Consider the following 22988-nt stretch of genomic DNA (forward strand, 5'->3'; position numbering starts at 1 on the left):
CCCCGTTTGCTCCTCTCCTTGAAAAGCAAAAGAAAAACTCCCTCATTGGTACACAATACCCCCCGCACCTCCCCAATCCCCACTCCCTACCCCCAAATATAATCCACTCTGCGACCCTCATTGCATACTCCTATGATAAAAATAATGCCCTAGCTGTAATACTTTTTACAAATTCCAATGCTCTTCAGCAGTATTGCAGGATAGGTTCAGTCACCAACCTTTCTATTAGGAGCTCAGCCATTGTTTGAGCCACCCCAGAACTTCTATTAATTGATTCAGTGATTGCTGACTGAGATTCAGATCAGTCTTCCTTCTGAAAACAACAGAAAAAACAAAACATTGAGCTATTCTAGTTTCTTTTTGTTTAGGGATTTGGGGTGTTTTGTTTCCATTGTGACTTAAAACAGTGGAGCACTATCCAGACAATAAGGTACTGGGAAAGAATTTAGTTAGGTAAGGATTTGGGGTTCAAGCAAGAAAGACATTTTCCAGGGACACTGAGAACATTGTTTTTTCATCATCAATCATGGTGCTGCCAATCGGCCCAGTGGTGAGAATTGTTTTATTGATGTTGAGCTTCAGTCTTATGGCTGCAGTCCTTGAGCTTCAGCAGGGAATGCCACGGGTACTCTTCAGTTTCCACAAGCAGAATTGTGTCATCTGCATAACAGAGGCTGTTCCTGAGTCTTCCTCCAAACCTGATGCCACATTCTCCTTCATAGAGCCCAGCTTCCTAGATGATCTGTTCTGCATTTGGTCAACAACTTGGCCAAGATTCATGAGAGATTTTAGCAATTACATTCATTTTCAAAGTTACTGACTAATTTATTGTCAGGTGTCACAAGATTCACTTCCCAGCTCTGTGATATAGCAATTAATGGAAAATCTGTATCCTGGTTCATGTACTTAGGCATCTCCCTAAGACTGTGTCAAAACATGCAGAAATTGCATTCCGTAAACAGAAAAAAAGAACAGTGAATGGTACCATAAATGTCAAGTGGATTCACTTTTTAATTCAAAATTCATCCCTGGCATATAACTTTCCTGATTTTGAACCATGCAGTGTTTCCTTGCTCTGTTCTGATGACTGCCTCCTGGCCCAAGGATAGGTTTCACAGAAGCACAATGAAGTGTTCTAGAATTCTTATTTTCCTCAAATTTAGCTACAGTTTTTTGTGATCTACATAATCAAATGCCTTTGCATCATCAATAAAACATGGATAGACGTTCTTCTGGTGTTATATGCTATTTGAATTATAGGGAGAGGATATAGATTGGGAAGCAGAAAACGATTGGTGAGAAATTTTCAAAACTCTGAAATTATCAAGAAATTAATTTAAGAAGCTTTGAAGATAATAATCCACTATTGGATTGTTTGCTTATTTCTTGAAAAATTCAATTAGTATTAAACAAAACAAAGTAAGTGCCAACACAAACAATAGTACACAAAAGCTTAAGGTGGCTTTAATGATAATCACCTCAAGCTAGAAACACCTAAATGCCTTCACCTGTTTCATTGCACAGTTAGGTATCTGTTACTCTACAAAAAATTAGAATTTTATAGGCTAAAAATAATGATTTATTACCTATAAATTGCTAATGTCATTCATAATTCAACAGTCAAAGTTGTGGACTTTGATATGGCTTTAGTTTTGGTCAACAACTTGGTCAAGTCTCATGAGAGATTTTAGCAATTACATTCATCTTCAAAGTTACTGACTAATTTATTGGCAGGTGTCAGAAGATTCACTTCCCAGCTCCGTGATATAGCGATTAATGGAAAATCTTTATCCTGGTTCATTTCTTAGGCGTCTCCTCAAGACTGGGTCAAAACATGCAGAAATTGCATTCCTTAAACAGAAAAAAAGGACAGTGAATGGTACTATAAATATTAAGTGGATTCACTTTATAATTCAAGACCATTTTACAATGAAAACTTCAGGTTCATGTAGTTTCTTAAGTAAATCCTCCAAAATCAGAAAGACTAATGTAAATCACAAGTGGACACTCCCAGAAAATAGGGAAAGAAGAAAGAAAAGAAATGAAAATTTTCCTAGCTTGTTTACCTAGATACAAAATGCTAAAAAATACTTGTAAGAATACCTAAAAACTACTGGTGAGCTCTGGTGGCCTAGTGGCAAGAAGCTGCACTGCAATCTCAGAGGTACAGGGTTCAAATCCACCCGATGCTCTGCTGGAGAAGGAGGAGCAATCTCCTCCTGTATCAGTCAGATCTGATTTGAGGTACACACAAAAAATAATAAAATTAAAAAAAAAAGAATACCTAAAAACTACTGTTAACTCATAAACAAAAGTATAACAATGCTAACCTAAGCATTAGCATATAATTCCAACAATTCATAACAAGAATATTACATTCTGATCAGTTAGAGTTTGAGTCTGAATTGTAGTTTTCATTTAGCAGTATAACATCCAAAGAAAGTTTTTGACCTCCTCAGTTCAAACAGAAAAAGCATTTAATAAAATGTAATATCTGTTTATAATTTTTAAAAGTAGAAATTCTTAGAACAATACAACTATAAAATAAATTTCACAAGCTGATAAAAGATATTTATTAAAAACTAAAAAAAGGCAATAGTGGGATTATATAAAATGATGAAATACAAAAATTTCATCTTTTGAGATCAGGGGAAATGGGGCTGCATTTATCTGACCAATAAATATTGTTCTGTAGAACCTAGCCATCTGTTAGGAAGAAGAAAAATTATAAGAATTAGAAAAAATATTTATCGTTCACAAATGTGAAGAATTTTTGTCTGGTAAGAATGCAAAACAATTCTCTAATTATATTATTGTTATCATGTGCCATTGAATTGAATACTACTCACAGCTTTATAGAGGCTATTATTTGCATGGGAGGAGATTACCCATCTTTCTCCCATAGAATAGCTGGAGAATGCAAGTGCTTGGGTTGGTAGCACAACTCCTTACCACTAAGCCATTTGCTATACAATAGTATAAATATTTAAAATTATTTCCCATTCTGCATAGCAATTGCAAAAACATCATGATAAAATTAAATGTAGCATTTACATTGACATCAACTAGGAAAAATTTTAAGAAAAAATGTATAGGATTATTATGATAAATACTGCTAAAAGAACATTTAGAAAACCTAAGTAAACCCAAAGATATACCATATTTATGATTGAAAAGCTGAATATGTCATAAGTATAAACTGTGTCCAAACTAATCTATTTAGTCAAAGCATTCATAGCCCAAACATCCACAGGATTGTTTTCTTTTGCTTTCTTCTTTTATTTTATGTGGAACTTGTAAACTGTACTTTTAAATGTATCTGAAAATGCAAATAACTAATAATAGCCGAAGCACTCAAGAAAAGTGGAAAAATTCCTGTCCTAAAAAGAAATACATTATGATTGCATTAATCAATGTAGTGCTGTTACATTGTTAGAATAATAGATGCATAAATAACCACTTAATTTATAGAGGGAAAATGTGTTACAAAGCACTGGGGTCTTGAGAGTCATTTGGCAGTCCTTGTGAGGGAAAAAAGGTGAAATTTGGTGCCTTGCCTCCTCTATATACACACAACTGTTCTGGGACTAGTCCAGATCTCACTTCATCTCACATACTTCGAGCATGTGTTAGGAGAAGCCAGTCCTTAGAGTACATAAGGTTTGGAAACGTCAGAGTAAGAGAGGAAGATCCTCAAAAAGAGAGATTGACACGTGACTAACTATGGGATCAAGTGTGTCAGGTATGGTGAAGATGGCACAGGCTAGGACTGGCCTCAGCTCCATTGTTCAGGGGTCACAGTGAGATGCAGTCAACTCAGTGGCATGTGACAACCACCACCACAACAAATATTAAATAAATTTTAAAAGTGCAATACAATGCTGAATAATATGTCTTTACCTCAGAGGGAGTAAAAGAAAGGACTTCTGTAGAACACACACACGTATCTCACAAATGTTCACCACCACCACAGCACACACAGCATGCACATAAATGGGAAGAAAAACATTTTAAACAGCATTTAATCCACAGTAAGTCATACCCAAAATACTTAAAATCAAAGCTTAACAAGCTACTAAATAGAAAATTAGACAGGGTAAGAATTTTTAATAGAGATCAACCTCATTATTAACAGAGAAATTAACTTAAACTATTGTGTGATAATACACCTAGTAGACTGACAGAACTGACTGGCGTGTGAGGAGCTTTGTCAAGCAATTACCACAAAAGCAGGACAGTGATTTCATTTGGTGATAAAAGAACCAATACTAATTTAAAAAATGGCAGAGATATTTTAGAAGCTTTCTAGGTTCTATTTCCTCACTTGGGACAAATCTCAATTTAAAATTAACTACTTAGAAGCAAGTGGCTGTGGTGAAAACAATTTTGAGGCATGTACTAGTTTGTCACAGGTTGTGGAAATTCTATGGTCAGTACGCATCACCTTTCCTGTTTCCCTTCTGAAGGTCCAAGTAAATTTAGAGGATATAGTTTTACTTGAGCATGTTTCTAACTCAAATGTATTCAGTGTTGATTGACCAAGAAAGAAAGAAAGAATTGGATTTGGGATAATAACTGGCAACAACAATTGTTACAGAAACACTTAATTAGGAACGAGTCTGGTGCTGGGTAATGAATTGGGGCAAGATTTTTTCCCCCATGGCTAATATTAAGTTTTTATAACAAAATAGAGAGATGTTGCGTGTTCTTCCCTGAAAACTAAGATTGTTTAATATCTCTCTCTCACACACACACACACACACACACACACACGCACAAAACACACGGAGAGAGAGAGAGACAGAGAAAGCGAGAGACAGATGATTGGAAGAGGGCATACGAAGAGTGGGGAAACAGAGAGAAATCCATATAGATTTATAGGCCTTATATAACATATGAAGAGAAGGTTTATTTTTAATCATTAAAAGTACTAGGACCATAAAATGAAAGCTTATTTCTATAATAGCAAATATGAGACTGATAAGATACAGAAAGTTTTGTATTCTAGTACTACAACTTTTATTACCACTAAGAATATGCACTGGGAAAATCTGCTGTCAGGGACCTCTCCAGATTATTGAGAAGCAACCATGTCAGTCTAGAGACTAAGGTGCACCTGATCTAGGCCATAGAATTTGCAATTACTTGCGATGCATCAGAGAGCTGGAAAATGACTAAGGATGACAGAAGAATCAATGCCATTGAGTTGTTGTGCTAGAGAATGTGCTTCCAAGGAAACAAATAAGTCTATCTTGGAGAGGGTGAAACCAAATCTTTCCTTGGAGGCTAGGGTTTGAAGCTCCATCTCACATGCTTTGGACACATGGCCAAGAGGGACTGGTCCTTGGAGAAGAGCATCATGCTTGGAAGGGTGGAGGGACAGCTCAGGAAAGGAAGACCCCTGATGAGATGGATTGTTACAGTAACTGGGGCTCTGGGGATTAGTGTGTTGGAGTCAGTTAGCAAAGAATTATAAAGTTTCCTAGGATCTTGAAATCACCTTTCCATTTTAATATTTTTATTCCTTACTGACTTTAATACTATTCCTGAAATGATATATAAATATTATGAAAAGCTTTTAAATTTTTATCCAAGGCCTAAAAAGTTCACATGTTTTTGTGCCAATTTGGAACATACAGGAAAGAATATAGAAAAAATAAAAACTACCACAAATTCTGTAATTAAAAATAAAGATATATTTATAAGTTTATGATTTTATTGTCTTTCATTTAAATACACATATGTCTGGTGGATATCTGTATTTCTTTAATACTCTGCCTTCTGTCATTTAACATCATGTAGTATATCTCTGTGTCAGCAAATATAATGTTAATTACGTACAACTATGCTTTGGGAGAAGTTCTTTCTACTTTATTGTTCTGAGTCATTCTGTATCTGAATGTCATTTTTTTTATATTGTTGTTAGGTGTCCAGTCAAGTATCACTCATAGTGACCCTGTGAACAACAGATCTGAACTGTGTCCTATCCTGCGCTATCTCCTCACTTCCTGACATACTAGAGCCCATTTCAGCAGTCATCATGTCAATCCACCTGGTCTATGGTCTGCCTTTCTTTTGCTGACCCTCCACCTTTCAAGTATCAAGTCCCTCTTTAAGGAATAGCCTTTCCTAGCAACATGCCCAAAGTATCAGAGGCAAAGTCTTATTATTCTTGCCTCCAGTGTGCACTCTGGCTGTACCCTCTTGAATATATTTTGTTGTTCTTTTGGCCATCCATGAAATGTTCAGTGTTCTTCTCCAACACCACAGCTTAGAGCCATCAAGTCTTCTTCTGTCACCTTTATGCACTGTCCAGCTTTTAGTGCATAACAAGTGATCTGAAAGACCATAGTCTGAATCAGACACACCTTAGTCCTCAAACTGACACCATTACTCCTTAGTAATTTGGAAAGGACCTTAACTGCAGAGTTTCCCAGTGTAATGTGTCTTCTTATTTCCTGACTGTTGATATCAAAGGTGATAACCATGGATTCAAGTAAGATAAAGTGTTTGACAGTTTCAATCCATCCATCATGATGTTGCCTAGTGATCCAGTGGTAAGAATCTCATTTTCTTGATATTGAAATACAGTCCATATTGAAGGCTGAATTCCTTGATCTTCTGCAACAAGTGCTTCAAGTCATCCTTACTTTCAGCATGCAAGGTTGTGTCATCTGCATGACATAGGTTATTGATGGTTATGATGGTTGTTAAAATTGAGGTTAATATTAAATTTTTATATTAGAAGTTCAATTTTTGTAAATAATTTAAAAAGCAACTAAGTAACTGAAATCAATATTATGTGTGCTAGAAGACTAATTAATAAAAGTTGTATCTATCTACTCAAAAGGACATTTCTTTGAATTTTAATTGTGGAATATAATAATGATACTATTAAATGAAAAGAAAAATTAAAGTATATTACCATATTTTTAAAAATGAATGAACAGATATTTACCCAAGATAATTATATAACTATTACTTTTCCCTGCATTTTTGCTACATATCAATGGCTCTAGATGATTTTAGGTAATGCTTAAAGAAAGAAGAAGAAAATAAAAACTCTTCACCAAAGTATTCATCTGCCTGTATTATGAGTACAAAAGGCAAAACCCAACTAGCCACGGAGCAGAAAATCCTGTAGACCAACCTGATGATGTATTATGCAATGTAAGACCGACCATAATGTATTATGTATTCATAATATAAACTTAAGTCTTTTTTACTATCAGCATGTAATAACTAGCAAGTTCCACGAATCCACCAGATGCTCTGCCGGGAAAAGGAGGGACAATCCCCTCCTGTACCAGTCAGATCTGATTTGACGGTACACTCACACAAAAATTAAAAAAAAATAAAAATAGCAAGTTCCAAACTCAAAACCACAAATTTATATATTCTGTGTATAAAAGTGATTGCCAGGCCAGGTTTTCAAATAAAGCTGATTCTGTGTGTCACTAATTGGAGACCACTTGAAAAAAAGAAAAAAAATCTCAAGAGTTAAGTACACAATGGAACAATTATTTCAATTGGGATTTTGATCTATCACACAACTTGACACATTAATGTTTATCTATTTTTGTGAATACAGTTCTCCCCTGGAAACCTTAAACCTTAATGATTATTAAAATACTGAGTACATTGTCCTGTACACTTCAACCCTCAGTAGGTAAAATTTACTGATTGAAAAAGTGATGCATGCTGTATATGAACTGGGAAATCCTTTATAGGCATTCCAATTTGCTTTCAAGTCATTTAAGATCCATAATGACCCCATGTATGTTGGAACAGAACTGCCATAGTTTATAGGTGGTTGTGCTATTAACCCCAAGGGGTACTTGTCTAGCAATTTGAACCAACATGGGATCCAGTGGAGAAAGACTACTCCCTTGAAATTCACAGCCTCCAAAAACCTGCTGGAGGGTTGACTATGGGTTAGTTAATGACTGAACAGCAACGAGAAAGAGAATTTTCAGTAAATCCACAGAACTCCTTTTGCAGGCATCTTTGGGTAGTCTTCAATGCAATCAAATACATTAATCCAGAAAACAAACAAACAAACGAACGAACAAAAACACAAACCCACCAAAAAACAAAAAACACAAACCTTTGGTTGTCCATTTTGTTTGCAGTTGGTTACTGACCTGGAGCTTGGAAGCTCATATCCAGGCAGTAGCTCTTCAGAAATAAAGTCGTAGTGATGTATTTACATAAAGAAAACATTAAGGAGCAGTCCTATCCTAGTACATGCATACACAGGTTCTGCACAAGTCATGAGCTGACTCATTTATGCTAAAAATAATAGGGACTCCCTATAGGAGATAACAGGGAACTTTGGTGGCCTAGTGGCAAGAAGCTGTGCTGCAATTTTGAAGGCACACAGTTCTAATCCACCAGCTGCTCCACAGGAGAAGGATGGACAGTCTCATCCCATGCAACTAACTGCCTCTGAAAACCCACTGAAGAATCAAATAGCTTTGAGAATGGGGATATTCAGTACTATAACAATTGAAGAAATATTTTACTTGTGCAGTATATCGTAAGTGTGGCCATAATAACTCTTACAACAATTATTAGAACTGACTCATAATTCATCGAATGCAATGTTTTCTAAACAAAGCTCAAAAATTAAAATAAATGTTTACAATAACTTGAAGTTCCCACTGCAATCCCAGAAGTACACGGTTTGAATCCATCAGATGCTTTGCTGGAGAAGGAGGGACAATCTCCACCTGTACCAGTGAGATCTGATTGACGGTGTTGTTGTTGTTATTCAGTGTCATCGAGTCTAAGCAACTTATAACAACCCTATGAATGAAAATCCTTAACACTTGCGTGCATGACTTTCATCCTTTCTCAAGGTTCATAGGGTTTCTGGAGGCAAGCTATTACGGAAGTGGATGCCACTCCTGCTTCCAAGCTTGTTTTAACAAGGGAGTGCCACCAAACACTGTCCACCATGGTTAACCATTATTGCATTTGACACATCGGCGTCACAGTGTTCAGCTCCACTGCGACCACAAGTTACCTCTGTCCAGCAAGTGGACACTATATGACCTAGAAGACTGTTTGAACAAAAACAATGAAAAAGAGGCCTTAGGGCTGCAGATTAGAGTCACCCACCTTTGGCTTTGTAGCATTGCTTTCTGTCCACTAGGCCAACTGAGCTCTCTCTTTGTTCTTCAGTGCCACTGAGTCGTAGGTGACTCATAGCAACCCTATGAATGAAATCAGTCAGATCTGATTTGACAGTACACACACAAAAAAATAATAAAATTTTAAAAAATAACATTTAAAAAATAAGTTCCAATTGAATCAGTTATAGAATTTGGAGGAAATAATTATCTTTTAAATATCGTTATCTGCATACTATCTCTGCCTCCCAGAAATAATTATCTGTTCATATACTGAAATATAGTTATGGGTGGATAATTATAGCTATCACTTATTTTAATTGCTGTCCTTTTACTGATGTGAACACAGACTTAGATCTTTTGTGTGTACTGTATTATCCGTTGGACTTACAGTTGTTTATCAATATATTTTTACTGTTAGAACATTTTTAGCTATATCAAATAAATTATTGTGCATATAAAGGTGTATGTTTTGTAGAGAAATAGAGATATAAAAATTTAAGCCAGCCATTTTATGCTCAATATCTTTTTGTTGTTGTGGTGGTTGTTCAATGACTATTTTATTCCTTAGACATCAAGAGGGAAAGCAAATCACAATTAAAGAATATTGTCATTGGTTCTGATTTTACATTTAGCATTCTGTAAAGTCCATCTTTTAAATTTTTTTTTTAATCAATCTCTTTATACAGTAAGGGTGATGTGAGGTGCATAAAGTGTTTCCAAAGAAGAAGGGATGAGTGAGATCATTTATCAAACCAAGATTCTGCATTTTTTTGTTTAGACTACAGAGCTTAGCATCATATAAAGACCAAAATTCCTCCAAATCTGATAATGTGAAAGAATGATTTCCATGAGCAATGCATAAAGATAGAACTAGATCACAGGCAAAATAACCCTCTGGCTGGAGTCCATAAAACATATTCAGATAGCATTGTGCAACATCATCTTATTTGTATGAACTGAACAGATTTCTTTGGGCTTTATGGGGTTGTCTGACTCAAGAGTAAGCTTTAAGAGAAAAGAAAACAAGCCTTCACTTGAATTTCCAGCATATTTTAACAGAAGGTGTAGAAATAAAGAGGCAGAGCTGCTGGGGAATTTGTAAAGACTCCCAATTTTCTCCTATGGCTTACAAGCATTTAATTAATACTAAACACTTTCTGTTTGGGTCCTTAATTAATTAATGTTTCTCAATTTTAGCTGCTAAGTCAGATACATTTCTCCAAAACACTATATATCACCTTTTCAGATTGCTGTCAGACCAAGAACAAAATGGATGCACCGAAATGTTAATTTCTCATTTACCAATGCAACGTGGAAGGATTCCTTCTGCCTGGGTTCAAATCCCAACGCTTAACATCTTTTAGGTCTTGTCTTTAAAATGGAGACTAAGGTGCAGCTGAAACAGGCCATGGTCTTTGCTATCACTTGGACGATGAGTAGGGTAGATAGAAGGGGAATTGATGCCTTTGAGCTGTGGTGCTGGAGAAGAGTATTGAGTGTACCATGGACTGCTGAGAAATCAAACAGATTCATTCTGGAGAGGGTTAAACAGGGCTGCTCCTTGGAGGCAAGGACTCTGAGGCTCGTCTGACATACTTTGGACATGTTTTAAGGACTTGGAGAGGGACGTCATGCTTGGGAGGGTGGAGGGACAACACAGGAGAGGAGGGCCCTCTATGAGGTGGATTGATTCGGTGACTGGGGAAATCGGGATGGGTGTATCAGAGACAGTGTGATTGGCACAGGACAGAATTTACGGCTGTGGTACGTAAGGTCACTATGAGTCGCAAGTGACTTGATGGTACTTAACAACAACAACAACATGCATGTAAAGGTCATAGTTCCTTTACCTGTAACTATCTAGTTCTGACTTATGATGACCCATGGATGTCAGAGTCACACTATGTTGTTGTTAGGTGCCATTGAATTGAATACAGACCATAGTGAGTCTAAGAACATGATTTTTTAAAATTTCTTTTTAATTTACATTGTTTTGTTTGCAAATTTAATATACATTAAATTACATTAATTAATTAATACATATTAATTTAATTAAGTACATTGTGTTTCACAACTTCCTTCATTCAGATTGTGTTCCATATCATCATTCTCATATATTGTGGTGTGTGTGTGTGTGTTTTTGTTTTTTAGTGCGTTATGTTTTTTGGTTTGTTTTTTAAAAAATACTGGTTTTCTTACAAAGTTTGTATACATTGATCCTCACACTGGATTGCCTACACCTCCCCAAGCCACCCCCTCACCAACCGTCAAACTCTGAGACCGCATGATTACTCCCCACCCATCCCCACCCCTCCATTCCCCCACTTAGATCCTCATACACATTTTACTAGTTACCTATTTCTACAATAATAGTCTTATACATACAAACAAGTACAATGATATTGTCCGTAGGGGAGTGAGTTAGTTCAGTTAGCATAATACTCTTCAGTCTCTCAAGTGAGGTAAGTGCTGGAAAATATACCATGGACTGCAAGAAGAACAAACGGTTTTGTCCTGGAGAGGGAGGCAAAGGATTTTGAAGCTTTGGCTGACATCCTTTGAGCATGTCACAAGGAGGGACCAGTCCTTGGAGAGGGGCATCATGCTTGGATGGGTGGCAGGGACAGCACAGGTGTGTCAGAGATAATAAGATTGGCTCAGGATGGAGCAGGGTTTGGAGCCGTTGTATATGGGGCTGCTATGAATCACAAACTATTCAACAGCACATAACAACAACAGCAATAGATATGATTGTTGATATAAGTAAAATGAGTATGGAAACAGACCAAATGTCCAAGCACAATTGAATAGATTGAGAAATTTTGGTACATTCACACAATGGAATACTATGCAATAGGCAGGAGCTTGATTTTGTAAATTACTACCTAACTTGGGAGATTGGAGAGTATGAACAAAATTTGAACTCTGTCCTATCCTGTGTCATCTTCATAATTTTAACATACTCAAACTTATTACTACAGTCATGGTGTTCACTCCATCCAGGTGAGGGTCTTCCACTCTCTTGTCGACTTCTCCTAGCAGCATGTCCAAAGTGTGAGACAAAGTTTAAGCACGTTTGTCTGAAAGCTTTATCACTTCTGTCTCTCATTGTCTCAGGTTCCTGGCCTGAATCAGGCACACCTTAGTCCTCAAACTGACATCCATGACTGCAGACCTTCCCAGTGCAAAACATCTTTTAATCTCCGGACTGCTAGTATCAAGGATATTGATTGTTGACCCACCTCCACAATGTGTTCAGTGACTGACTTTCTGAAAGTAGATTTCAAAACCTTTCTTCCAAGAAGCCTCCGAGTAGACTTGGATAACCTTTTAGTTATCTGCCTCATTTATTAACTGTTTGAACTGCTTAAATACAAAATACTAAATAATATTACCTTGAATAATCACCTTGAATATGTTCTACATTTTAAATAAACTTGGTTAAAATTAGAAAATCCCTGAAGATCCAGTGAAACCAATATCATAAGCATGAAGTATATGAGGTCTAAGGCAATTAATTGATTTATCAAAGTCCATATTAGAATTAATGCCTATGTCATAGTACATATGTTCTTGTGTCCCATTAGCTTGGAATCAACCCATACATGACCCTTTAGTAGGCTTACAGGGAATAAAAATTGCCTGTATGTCTCCTATGGAGCAGTAGCAGGTGCGTTCGAAACACATTTTGGTAGCACAACTTCTTATCCCTAGACACCAGACCATTTTCCAGCATATTCATCATTATGATATTTGAATCTATGAGTACTGGCATTCCAGGTAATTGCAGCCATTTTAATTTAGAGCCTATGGAATTGAGAAATGTAAATATGTGTAGGTGGAATTCAAGAGAAAGTCCTGTGTTATTGGGTTAAAAATAAGAGAGATTTTAAAATTATGAGACCAGTATGGCAAGAAGCAGGAACATGGGTAAATTACTGTAATATTATAAATATTTCTTTGAGTATTTAGTAAAAGTCAGCATGTTTATTATTTACTGGCCATTTATATTACTTATAATTAATTTTCTATATATATACTTAAGGGTAGTATAATATGTCAATTTATAGAGTGTTTTAAAAATTAATCAAGCTTTTAAAATATAATGAAATATAATTTTTATTTTACGCATGCATTTTTTATTTAGACAACGTTTTAGTACATAGTTGTGTGTGATTCACGTACACTTCACTTACCAACTTTAGATTCCGAAAACAATGTTGTTATGGAGAAATTGGCATTACAGGACACCAGAAAATAATTATGTTAGATCACAAAATGAAGGATAACTAAATAGTTATGTAACTGCCAAATTACATTTCCTAACTGATAATCATGCCCCAGCCAAGTTGACACCTAACTGTAACCATTTTAACCAGCATTAATTTCATCTCAAAACTTAGCATTGATTGCGACAAGACATATTTTATTGATATGCAAGAGAGAAGGTTAATTTTTTTGCTATTGTTGTAAATGCAAAAGTGTTAGTGTGATATACATACATGAGGAAATGGTCTATTTGTTTACAGGCATTAATCCATTTTTTCCATCTCTTTCTAGACCATTTTGGGAACATCCCACTGGATATACTAGCAACCTTGACTTTTGTTATCTCACCTCCTTTGTTTTCTCTGCTGGCATGCCTTTCTCCACCTTCCACACTGTCATAAATCTTCCTTTTTCTTAAAAGTGTAGATAGTTTGACATCTCCATCATAAAGTCAGTCTATTCTCTTCAATAACATTTGACCTCTGTTTCCTAGAAAATCTCATTCAATATACTTGTTGTTTGTTGTTGTTATATGCCATCAAGTTGTCTGCAACTCATAGTGACTCTGTGTACAACAGCCCTAGATCCTGCTCTGCCCTGTGTCAATCTTATTGTCTCTGACAAACCTACCCTCTTTACACCAGCCACTGAGTCAATCCATCTCATCGAGGGTCTTCCTTTCTTGCACTGTCCCTCCACTCTCCCAGTCATGATGTCCCTCTCCAAGGACTGGTTCCTCCTTGCAACATGTCAAAAATATGTCAGATGAAGCTTCATAATCCTTGCCTCCAAGGAGCAGCCTGTTCTCACTTTCCCTAGGATAAACCTGTTTGTTCTCCTAGCAGTCCTTGGTATATTCAGTACTTTTATCCAGCATCACAGCTTCAAGGTATCAACTCTCCTTTTATCATATCTAGTTGTTGTCCAGCTTTCTGATGCATAGCAAGTAATTTCAAAGACTATGGCCAGAACTTTGGAGAGGTCTCTGACAGCAGACTTTCCCAGTGCAATTTGTCTTTTAATTTATTGTATTCTTCAATATAATATGTATTCCTATTTAATCCCTAAATTGTTCTGTTGCATATTTATGAACATTAGATCTTTAATGATCTTTTATTTGTCATTATAGTTCCCTAAATTTGTATGTCCATAAATATTTCTTAGCTTTATTGAATTCAGTGCTATATTATGCTACTGATGTGGTTCTGATTTTGAATTATCATATTCTTTTTAAAATTTATTATTATTATTATTCATTTTAATGGAAGTTTACAGAGACTGAGGATTTCCATTCATTCGTTGTTGCACTTTTCTTTCTGCCTAACCCTCCATCCCTCCAATTTGCTCTTCTCTTTGAAAAGTAAAAGAAAAAGTATTTCATTGTTATACAATCCCTCCTCACAAGTGCACTCCACTATGCAGCCTTCATTCCGGACTCCTGTCATGACAATAATACCTAATCACATATCCCTTTTAAACAGTTTTCTTCCTAATCTGTTTCAATGCAGTATACATAATTTATCCCATCTTTCTCAGTCTCCCCCTAACCCTGATGTCAATCCTGTTTTACAATAGTGGCACTATGCAATACTTGTCCTTTTGTGACTGAGCTACTTCACTCAGCATAATGTCCTCCAAGGTCACCCATTTTTAATAATATTGCATGGGTTCCTTGTTTTCCAATGAAGCATAGCATTCCATTGTGTGAATATACCACAGCTTCTCTATCCATTCATTTGTTGATGGGCACCTGGGCTGTTTTCAACTCCTTGCTATTGTGAATAAAGCTGCAGTAAACATGGGTGTGCATATATCTGCTTGGATGTCAGTTATGGTCTCTTTGGGGTATATTCCCAGTAGTGGAATTGCTTGGTCAAATGGTATCTCTGTTTGCAACTTTTTGAGAAAGCGCCATACCGCCTTCCACAGTGGTTGCACCATTTTACACTTCCACCAACAGTGAATAAGGTTTCCATTTCTCCACAACTTCGCCAGCATTTGTTGCTTGCTGTTCTGTTAAATTTTGCTATTCTGACTGCGGGGGTGGGGGGGAGGAGAGGGGGGTGGTATCTCATAGTTGTTTTGATTTGCATCTGTCTTAGAGCTAGGGATTTTGAACATTTCTTCATGTGCTTGTTAGCCATGTGAAAGTCTTCTTTGGTGAAGTGTCTTCATATCCTGTGCCCATTTTTCAACTGGATTATTTACCTTTATCTTGTTGTGATGATCAAGTATTTTATAAATCCTAGATATAAGTCCCTTATCTGATATGTCATTGTCAAGTACTTTTTCCCAGTCGGTGGCTTCCCTTTTTTACCCTGTTAGAGAAGTTTTTGGATGTGCTTAGGGATTTGATTCTTAGAAGGTCCCATTCATCTATTTTATCTTCTCCTGGTTATAGATTATTCAGGATACTTGGAAGACTGTTTATGTTGTGAATTAGGACTTCTAGAGTTCTTCCAAGCTTTTCTTTAATAAAGTTTATAGTCCTTGGTTTTAGTCCTAGGTCCATGATCTAACTAGAGTTGGTTTTTGTATATGGAGTGAGGTGTAGATCTTGCTTGAGTCTTCTGCAGATAGTTTTCCAATTTTGCCAACAACATTTGTTAAAAATGCTGTCGTTTCCCCACTTAACTGATTTCATCTCCTTGTCAAAAATCAGTTGACCATAGGTAGATGGGCTGATTTCTGGGTTCTCAATTCTATTCCATTGATCTATGTGTCCGTCATTGTACCAGTACCATGCTATCTAAACCACCATGGAAGGGTAGTAGAATTTGAAATCAGAGAGTGAGATGCCTCCTACCCTTTTTCTATTTTTAAGGAGTACTTTGCTTATTTGGGGCTTCTTTCTATTAAAAAAAAAGAAACTGAGACTGCCTTTTCCATCTCGTTTAGCATTATCATATTCTAAACTGAGATTCTACACTGATTCTGATTCTACACTGATTAGAGCTAATATCTAATTTATACTTTAGTTTTGAAAAATGGATCACTATTTCCTTCACCTGCCTTGAATTCCTTGCCTTCACACACTTTCACTGATTGGTTTCTCTAGACATTTTTGTTTATCAATCAGGATTTTGTCCCTTTTATCTAGCCTTGACCCTCCTCTGTGATGGAGTCCTTCACTAGAATCCGAAGCCCTTCACTTCAGGTTGTAGTCAACCTGAAGGCAGGTATTTTACCAGCTGAATACTTACTTGTTTGTTAATTTCCAAAATATGCTTATTTTTAAATGTGAACTTATTTTGATACTAGTTCCTTGGTTAGATCTTTTCCTATATTCTGCTCCTGAAAATGATATGCTCACTCACTAACTGAAGATCTCGCTTTGCTTAAGCTAGCATTCATTTTCCAGCAGATCAATTGGGAGGCCCTGTTGTGTATTGAATAGGATTTTGTGATCTTTCCTTTGGAACTAGCTAACTCACATAATTGGGAAAATATGCTGAGTTTCTAATGGTTTTTAATTTCAGAATCATGTATATATTCAATCAATTTTATCATATTAGTTAATTATACTTTCATATGAGGCTAGCAATCACTTCTGCATTAAAGTTCTCTATATGTCATTCATTCCACTGGGTAGCTATTTTTTTTTTTTTGATGGGTAGCTATTTTTTTTTTAAATCTTTTCATTTTTTTTCTCTCCCGCCCCGTCCCTATCTTTTCATTCTTATAATACTAATTAAATAACTTGTGGCAATGAATGGCCCTGAATTTTTCCCAAGGAATATTCATTTATGTTTGGTGATATTTTTGATTTTCACAACCTGGAGAGGTTCTGATGATACCAAGCAAGCAAAGGTAACAAAGATTGCTTAGTCCCATACCATTTTCATGATCATTTGAAATATCTGTTAGAATCCATTGTTGCTATCACTGTACGGTGCCTTCCAACTTACAAGGTTTACCTTCTAGCAGCACAATATCAGACACCATTTCCCCCATGATCAATAGGGCTTCACTGGCTAATTTTCCGAAGTAAGCTACCAGGCTTCAGTTTTACTCTGTCCTATATAGTTGTAATGAATGGAAATTTACTGCCATCAGCAGCGTTTGATTTATGCTTCAGCAACCTATATCCAGTCTCTAGGAAGGATTTCTTTCTCTCCCTTTTTAATACTTCTCAACTCACCAGAATGCTAATATGTTGTACTTCTTTATTAGCTTTGTGTATCCTTTGACTGGTCTATTTTCTTTCTTTTTCTAAATAGAATCATCTTATCAATACTAGTAGTATTCTGCATGGTTCATTAGAAAGTTAATGTTTGTTCTTTGACATGGAAAAAGCTTTGGTTGATTAGAATACATTCACAAATTATTAAGAGGATGCAGAAACCAATTAAGTGCTCATTTGATATTGTCCACATAGGTTTACCTGGAGAAGACGGATACTCACGTCTGTCGGTGAGTGGGACAGCGACTTCTTCATTCCAGAGACATCGGGAGAGCCATGCCACTCAGGTAAATGGCCTCAGGTACCACTCTCTTTGTAATAACTGGGAAATCACATTATGAGCAAGATATTTCTTAAATATGATCAAGAACCGTTAAAATAATAAAAAATAAAACACTACAAAACTCAGCTGTTAACCTCTAAATTGACTGTTGAAACCTTCTAGTGACTGCTTGGGACAAAGATGTGGCAGTCAACTTCCATAAAGGTTACAATCTTGGAGGCCCTATGGGGAGTTCACCTCTGACCTTTTCTGGTCATTACGAGTTAAAATCAACTCAGTAATGGTCAGGGTTTTTGCTGGTTTGGTTTAAATGATCAAGGCCATATTTTCTTATTAAAAAGAAAATTCGGTTGTCCTCCCTTCTCCCCCATTGTTCTTTAATTTACCAATCAGCCTTTCTCCCATCATAGTTGGTTTTCATTTTATCAGTGTGTCTTTCTCATTGTTATCAATTGGTGCTGACTCATAGCTGAGCCGACCAGGGTTCTAAGGACGGAAATTGAACAAGATGAGACTACTCATCTCTGCCGCACAGAGTGGTTGATGCATTCAAACTGGCGAGAAGCATGGCCTTTAGGTTATCAGCAATGCTCTCTTCAGATCACACTACACCCTTCCCTTCCCTTTGTTCTACTTGCTTAAAAATTATTATCCTGAAGAAATTCCCAGATTTTGTAACATTTTGTAACATTGTGGACATAATGTACGTTGTGATACTTTAAAATCACAGCCGGATAAAGGTAAGTTGATAGCTTCCAAGTGATGTTGGTAGGTCTTTTCCCATATCCAACTTCATTAAGAATAAGACTCTACACGATAAAAACATTTCATGTAAGTCATGTGTTTGGAGAACCAGTGTTTTCATAGAATACCTTTATATCTCAGTTAAGCCATATTCTTGTTGTTAAGCAGATTCTGAATCATACAGAAATCATGTAGGACAAAGTAGAACTATCCCTTAAGGATCCCAAGGCTGAAGTAATTATGAAAGCTGATTGTCCCATCGTTCTTCTGTAGAGCTGATGGTACATTCAAACATTTGATTTTTCAATTAGCAATCTAGTGATTAACCTCCACAACATGAGTCATCTTTTGTTGCTGTTTTGTCCCATCAAGTCAGAATTAACTCATAGCTGACTGGTCTTCCAACAGGTTATAAATGGTATCGGAGGAGAATGTTAATCTTCCTCCAGCAGAGGAGCTGGTAGATTTGTTCCATGTGCCTTTGGGCTGGCAGCGCAACTCCTTACCCCTTATTAAGCCATCAGAGGTTCTTTTCTTAATCCAAATTCCATGTTGTTGTGTGGTATAGAGTTGGAACCAACTTTTAGCTGACTCTCTAATGGGTTTCAGAGGTAGTAAATCACATGGGAGGAGATTGTTCATCCTTCTTCTGTGGAGCAGCTGGTGGATTTGAATCCTATACCTTTGGGATTGCAATGCCAGTTCTTACCACTAGGCCACCAAACCTCCTTACCAAATTCCATATAATTGGAATTAAAGTATGGGATTTTTGTTACTGTTGAGTCAGAAATGACCCAGACCGGGACCTCCAGTGGATTTTCAGGGGCAGAGATTGCTCATCTATCTTCCATGGGATAGCTGGTGGATTTGAACGAAATGCCTTTCTTTGGGTGAGCGATGCGTCTTGAAGTATAATATCTGTCAGAGCTGAAACTGGACAAGAATGTCTTGTGTCTCAAAAATGTTCTGTCTTTCATAGTAATAGGAACATTTATGTGGCTCAAGTTAAACCTGCTCTGTGACAAGTTTCATTCTGATACAAGTTTCAGCATTCACAGGTTTTACTAACTGTAATGGGAACACTATAAAATTACAATGAGGACAGTTAAAAGAGTGTAGATATGTTTCAATGATTTCGTGTGTATACTTTAAGGTGTTTGGCTTTAAATATTTAATTAAAATAAAGAAGATTATTATATATGTATTTATACACATATATGTATATATGAATGTACACATATACACACACATATATATATGCACTTTTAAAGAAAAAATATTTGTATCCTGGAGTTTAATATTCTTTAATTTTTATTTTTAACTTCAAAACACTTTATAAAACATATCAAGAAGACTTTTCAAGTTGACATTCTTTTGGCAGTAAAGCACACAAACTCACAATATTAAAAATTTTATTATTGATACTGTCAAATATCATTGCATTAGCTATGTTATTTTACATGAAATTAGATTATAACTTATGCCATACATTGATATAAAAATCTAAAAAAAATAATTCAGGCAAAGATGTAGATGTTTTCATTAAATTACCAGTTTTAATATGAATATCTTGTCATATTTTCAATTCAGAGCTAAATAAATAACACTAAGGCATTGATGATGTAGTGAGATGTATCAATAATTTTATTGTTAAAAATAACTCTTGCATCATCTGCTGAAGTAATTTATACTGATATAGGTCCTGAAATAGAAAGAAAATGCTGATTGGTTGTAATAATAGATTCTAATAATAGACCTTAATCCTCAGCTTCCCCTATTCCTTAGAGATACATATACTTTACGTTTTAAGCATTACAGATGTTTTATATAAGATGGGGGACCTACTTGTAATGAACACAGGCTTGATTTTTATTGCAGGGTTGACTCCTGCATTTTATAACATAATGATAGACCATCTGACATCAGGAAATTCACTACAGTGTTGTTCATACAGAGGAAAGAAGGTACAAAAACAGGCATCTCTGTAACTTTTCCTCTAATCTTTCATAGATTTGGCTAAGATACCAAAAGAGATGGGAAAGGTCATCAGGAATAATTTCCCCTTCTTAGTTTTCAATGGGGGTTTGTTTTCAAATACAAACATCTCTCATGAAGGAGCAGCCTCCAGACATCTTGCAGTACATTTTTCCTTTAAGAAGATGGAAAATTATGCTCATTCTCTTTTATGCAAAAGTATGGAAATACTTATGGCAGGACACATTCCTCACTGTTGTGAAGCTATGAGAGCTATGTGAAGCTGTGCATTTAATACTCACATGTCTCTCAGAATTAATCTTTTGTGTGACATTTATAGAGAGAGGATGAATACATGCAAACATGAGAAGCTTTAGATCATTTTTTACTAATGCAATTAAATAAAAGTTCTATAAAATCTCATGAGGATGGATTGAGCATGTAGCAGTAAAAGAAAATGTTTACTGAAAAAAAAAATTGAGTCCCTGTTTATATTTTAATTAATTACATCTGTGATTGTTAAAAATGAAATTTCCCTAAGTAAGATAAAAGATATTGGCATTGGTATAAAGACAACAAGACATGTAATAAAATGCCAAATATAATTGGGGGAAATTATTGTGTTCAGTGTTTGAGTAGATGTCAGGATAATCTGCTGTATTCCTGAAAATAAATTTACCATTTTCTTCTGAAAGAGATGGAATAGTCATTGCATTAAAAAGAAAAAAATAAAGGAAAAATGTCTGGCCAAAAGTAAAAGTAAACATAATGAGTATTTGGAATTAGCAGTTATATATTTAAGCAACTCTTCCTGGGCAATGAAAATAGAATAGATCCTATTCCCCTCTCCTGCCTTGATATTTAAAGGTGAGATGAGGTGTTGGTGTGCACTGTCTAGTCAGTTCTAATCTATGGATACTGAATAAGACAGAATAAACTACCCTGTGCCAAGGCTGAAGGAGGCAGCAGTAGTGATGGGTGGAGTAAGGGTTAGACCCCACACTGCTGCGACTGGGCCTACACTGAAAGCTGCAGAGAGGGCGGCCATGGCCATGCAGTAAGCAAGAGGACGCAGGGATGGGGCCTCAGCTGCCGCAGGGCCCCATGGGCGGGACTGACACTGGGTCCCCACTAACGTCCATTTACAACCTCCAAGATCATGGACAAAGTGACATCATGCGTCTCTATTCCAGCAGAAAAACAAGAGCGGGGTCACCTCCCGAAACCCAACCTTGTTCTACATCCTTCCTGCCCAAATCTACCTGGCCTTTGTAGAAAAGCTTTCTCGTGTGAGGATGACGATGCACTCCACCTGGTCCTGAGGCGAGGTTGAGAACTAGGCACATTGTACAGTGGGGCGCCCAGGGTTCACGGATGACAGCCACATTGCCTGGGCACAGGACCCCTGCCCTGTGTGGGAGAAGAGCAGCTGTGTATATCTACTCTTCCTCTGGGTGCGGGACCGCAGCAGCAGATAGTGTCTGGCAGGAATGTTGCTCGCCTCTGCTTCACCTGCAGTCAGGACGCTGGATGCTCATGGAATGAGGCTACCATGTAAAAGCAGGCCTCATTCTCTGATGATCTACATTGACAACCTAGGCACCACAAGGCATCATGGCAGGCTCGTTATGTCATTGACAACAGTGGAGTGTGAGGTGGTAGAGGTGACTGGGGAGGCTGGCCACCCTATACTGTATTGCAACCCTAGGACCTCATATAGACACCGGGCACAGGCTCTTAGCATCTACCATGGTGAATGCTTCCAGAGATCAGCCCTCAACCATCAGCTTTGTGAGCCCCAGCATGGCTGCAAAGGTGTGTTTTCAGCCCCAGAAGATCCCACATAAATTTCAGTACCCAAGTGGCGAAGGTACTCCCACTGTTCAGCAGAACCCTCCATTAGACAGCTCACTCTGGCTGGAAGAGGAAGCTGAAACACCAATGGAATCAAGGCTCTTATACGAATGCCCAACTAATAAGAAACAAAGGGTCAACCTCGGCATCTAACTCAACCAGGTCCCCTTGCTGGCCGCTTACTGGTCCCATCCCTGAGACCCTGATATGGCTTCTGTGGAGAAAGAGGGCTTGGTTGGGTGCTTGTTTAAGTGTGGAATCAAGAGGGAGTGTGAGCAGATTAATCTCCATCTGTTTACAGATAAAGATACCCTGAGCCACATGCAGGGAGAATGTTCAAGCTCTGGCGGGAGCCCTGGCCACTTCAAGACTAATTGACCTAGGACCTGACTTTCCATAGAAGGGGTGGGGACCCGAGCCAAGAGAACCAGAGGTTACTGACATCTACACAGAATCCAAAAGCTTGATATTCTGCTCCTTATGACACAAGGCCTGGCACAGAGTACAGAGTATTCACTCCTCCATGTCAAAGAGTACAATGAAA

General features: G+C 37.0%; 1 protein-coding gene and 1 pseudogene across 1 annotated transcript in view; both read left to right on the forward strand.

Annotated features, from left to right (window-relative positions):
* MYO16 (myosin XVI) overlaps window positions 1-22988 on the forward strand; it is a 951959-nt gene that overhangs the window by 883822 nt on the left and 45149 nt on the right. Inside the window, exon 34 of the mRNA XM_006894620.1 lies at window positions 17785-17876. Within this exon, the coding sequence (XP_006894682.1) occupies window positions 17785-17876 (92 nt within the window). The remainder of the gene's footprint in view (window positions 1-17784; window positions 17877-22988) is intronic.
* Window positions 22081-22822, forward strand: LOC102861785 (annotated as a pseudogene).

Source organism: Elephantulus edwardii, unplaced genomic scaffold (assembly GCF_000299155.1).
Source record: "Elephantulus edwardii isolate Elephantulus edwardi_28Jun2011 unplaced genomic scaffold, EleEdw1.0 scaffold00147, whole genome shotgun sequence".
Lineage (NCBI taxonomy): Eukaryota > Metazoa > Chordata > Mammalia > Macroscelidea > Macroscelididae > Elephantulus > Elephantulus edwardii.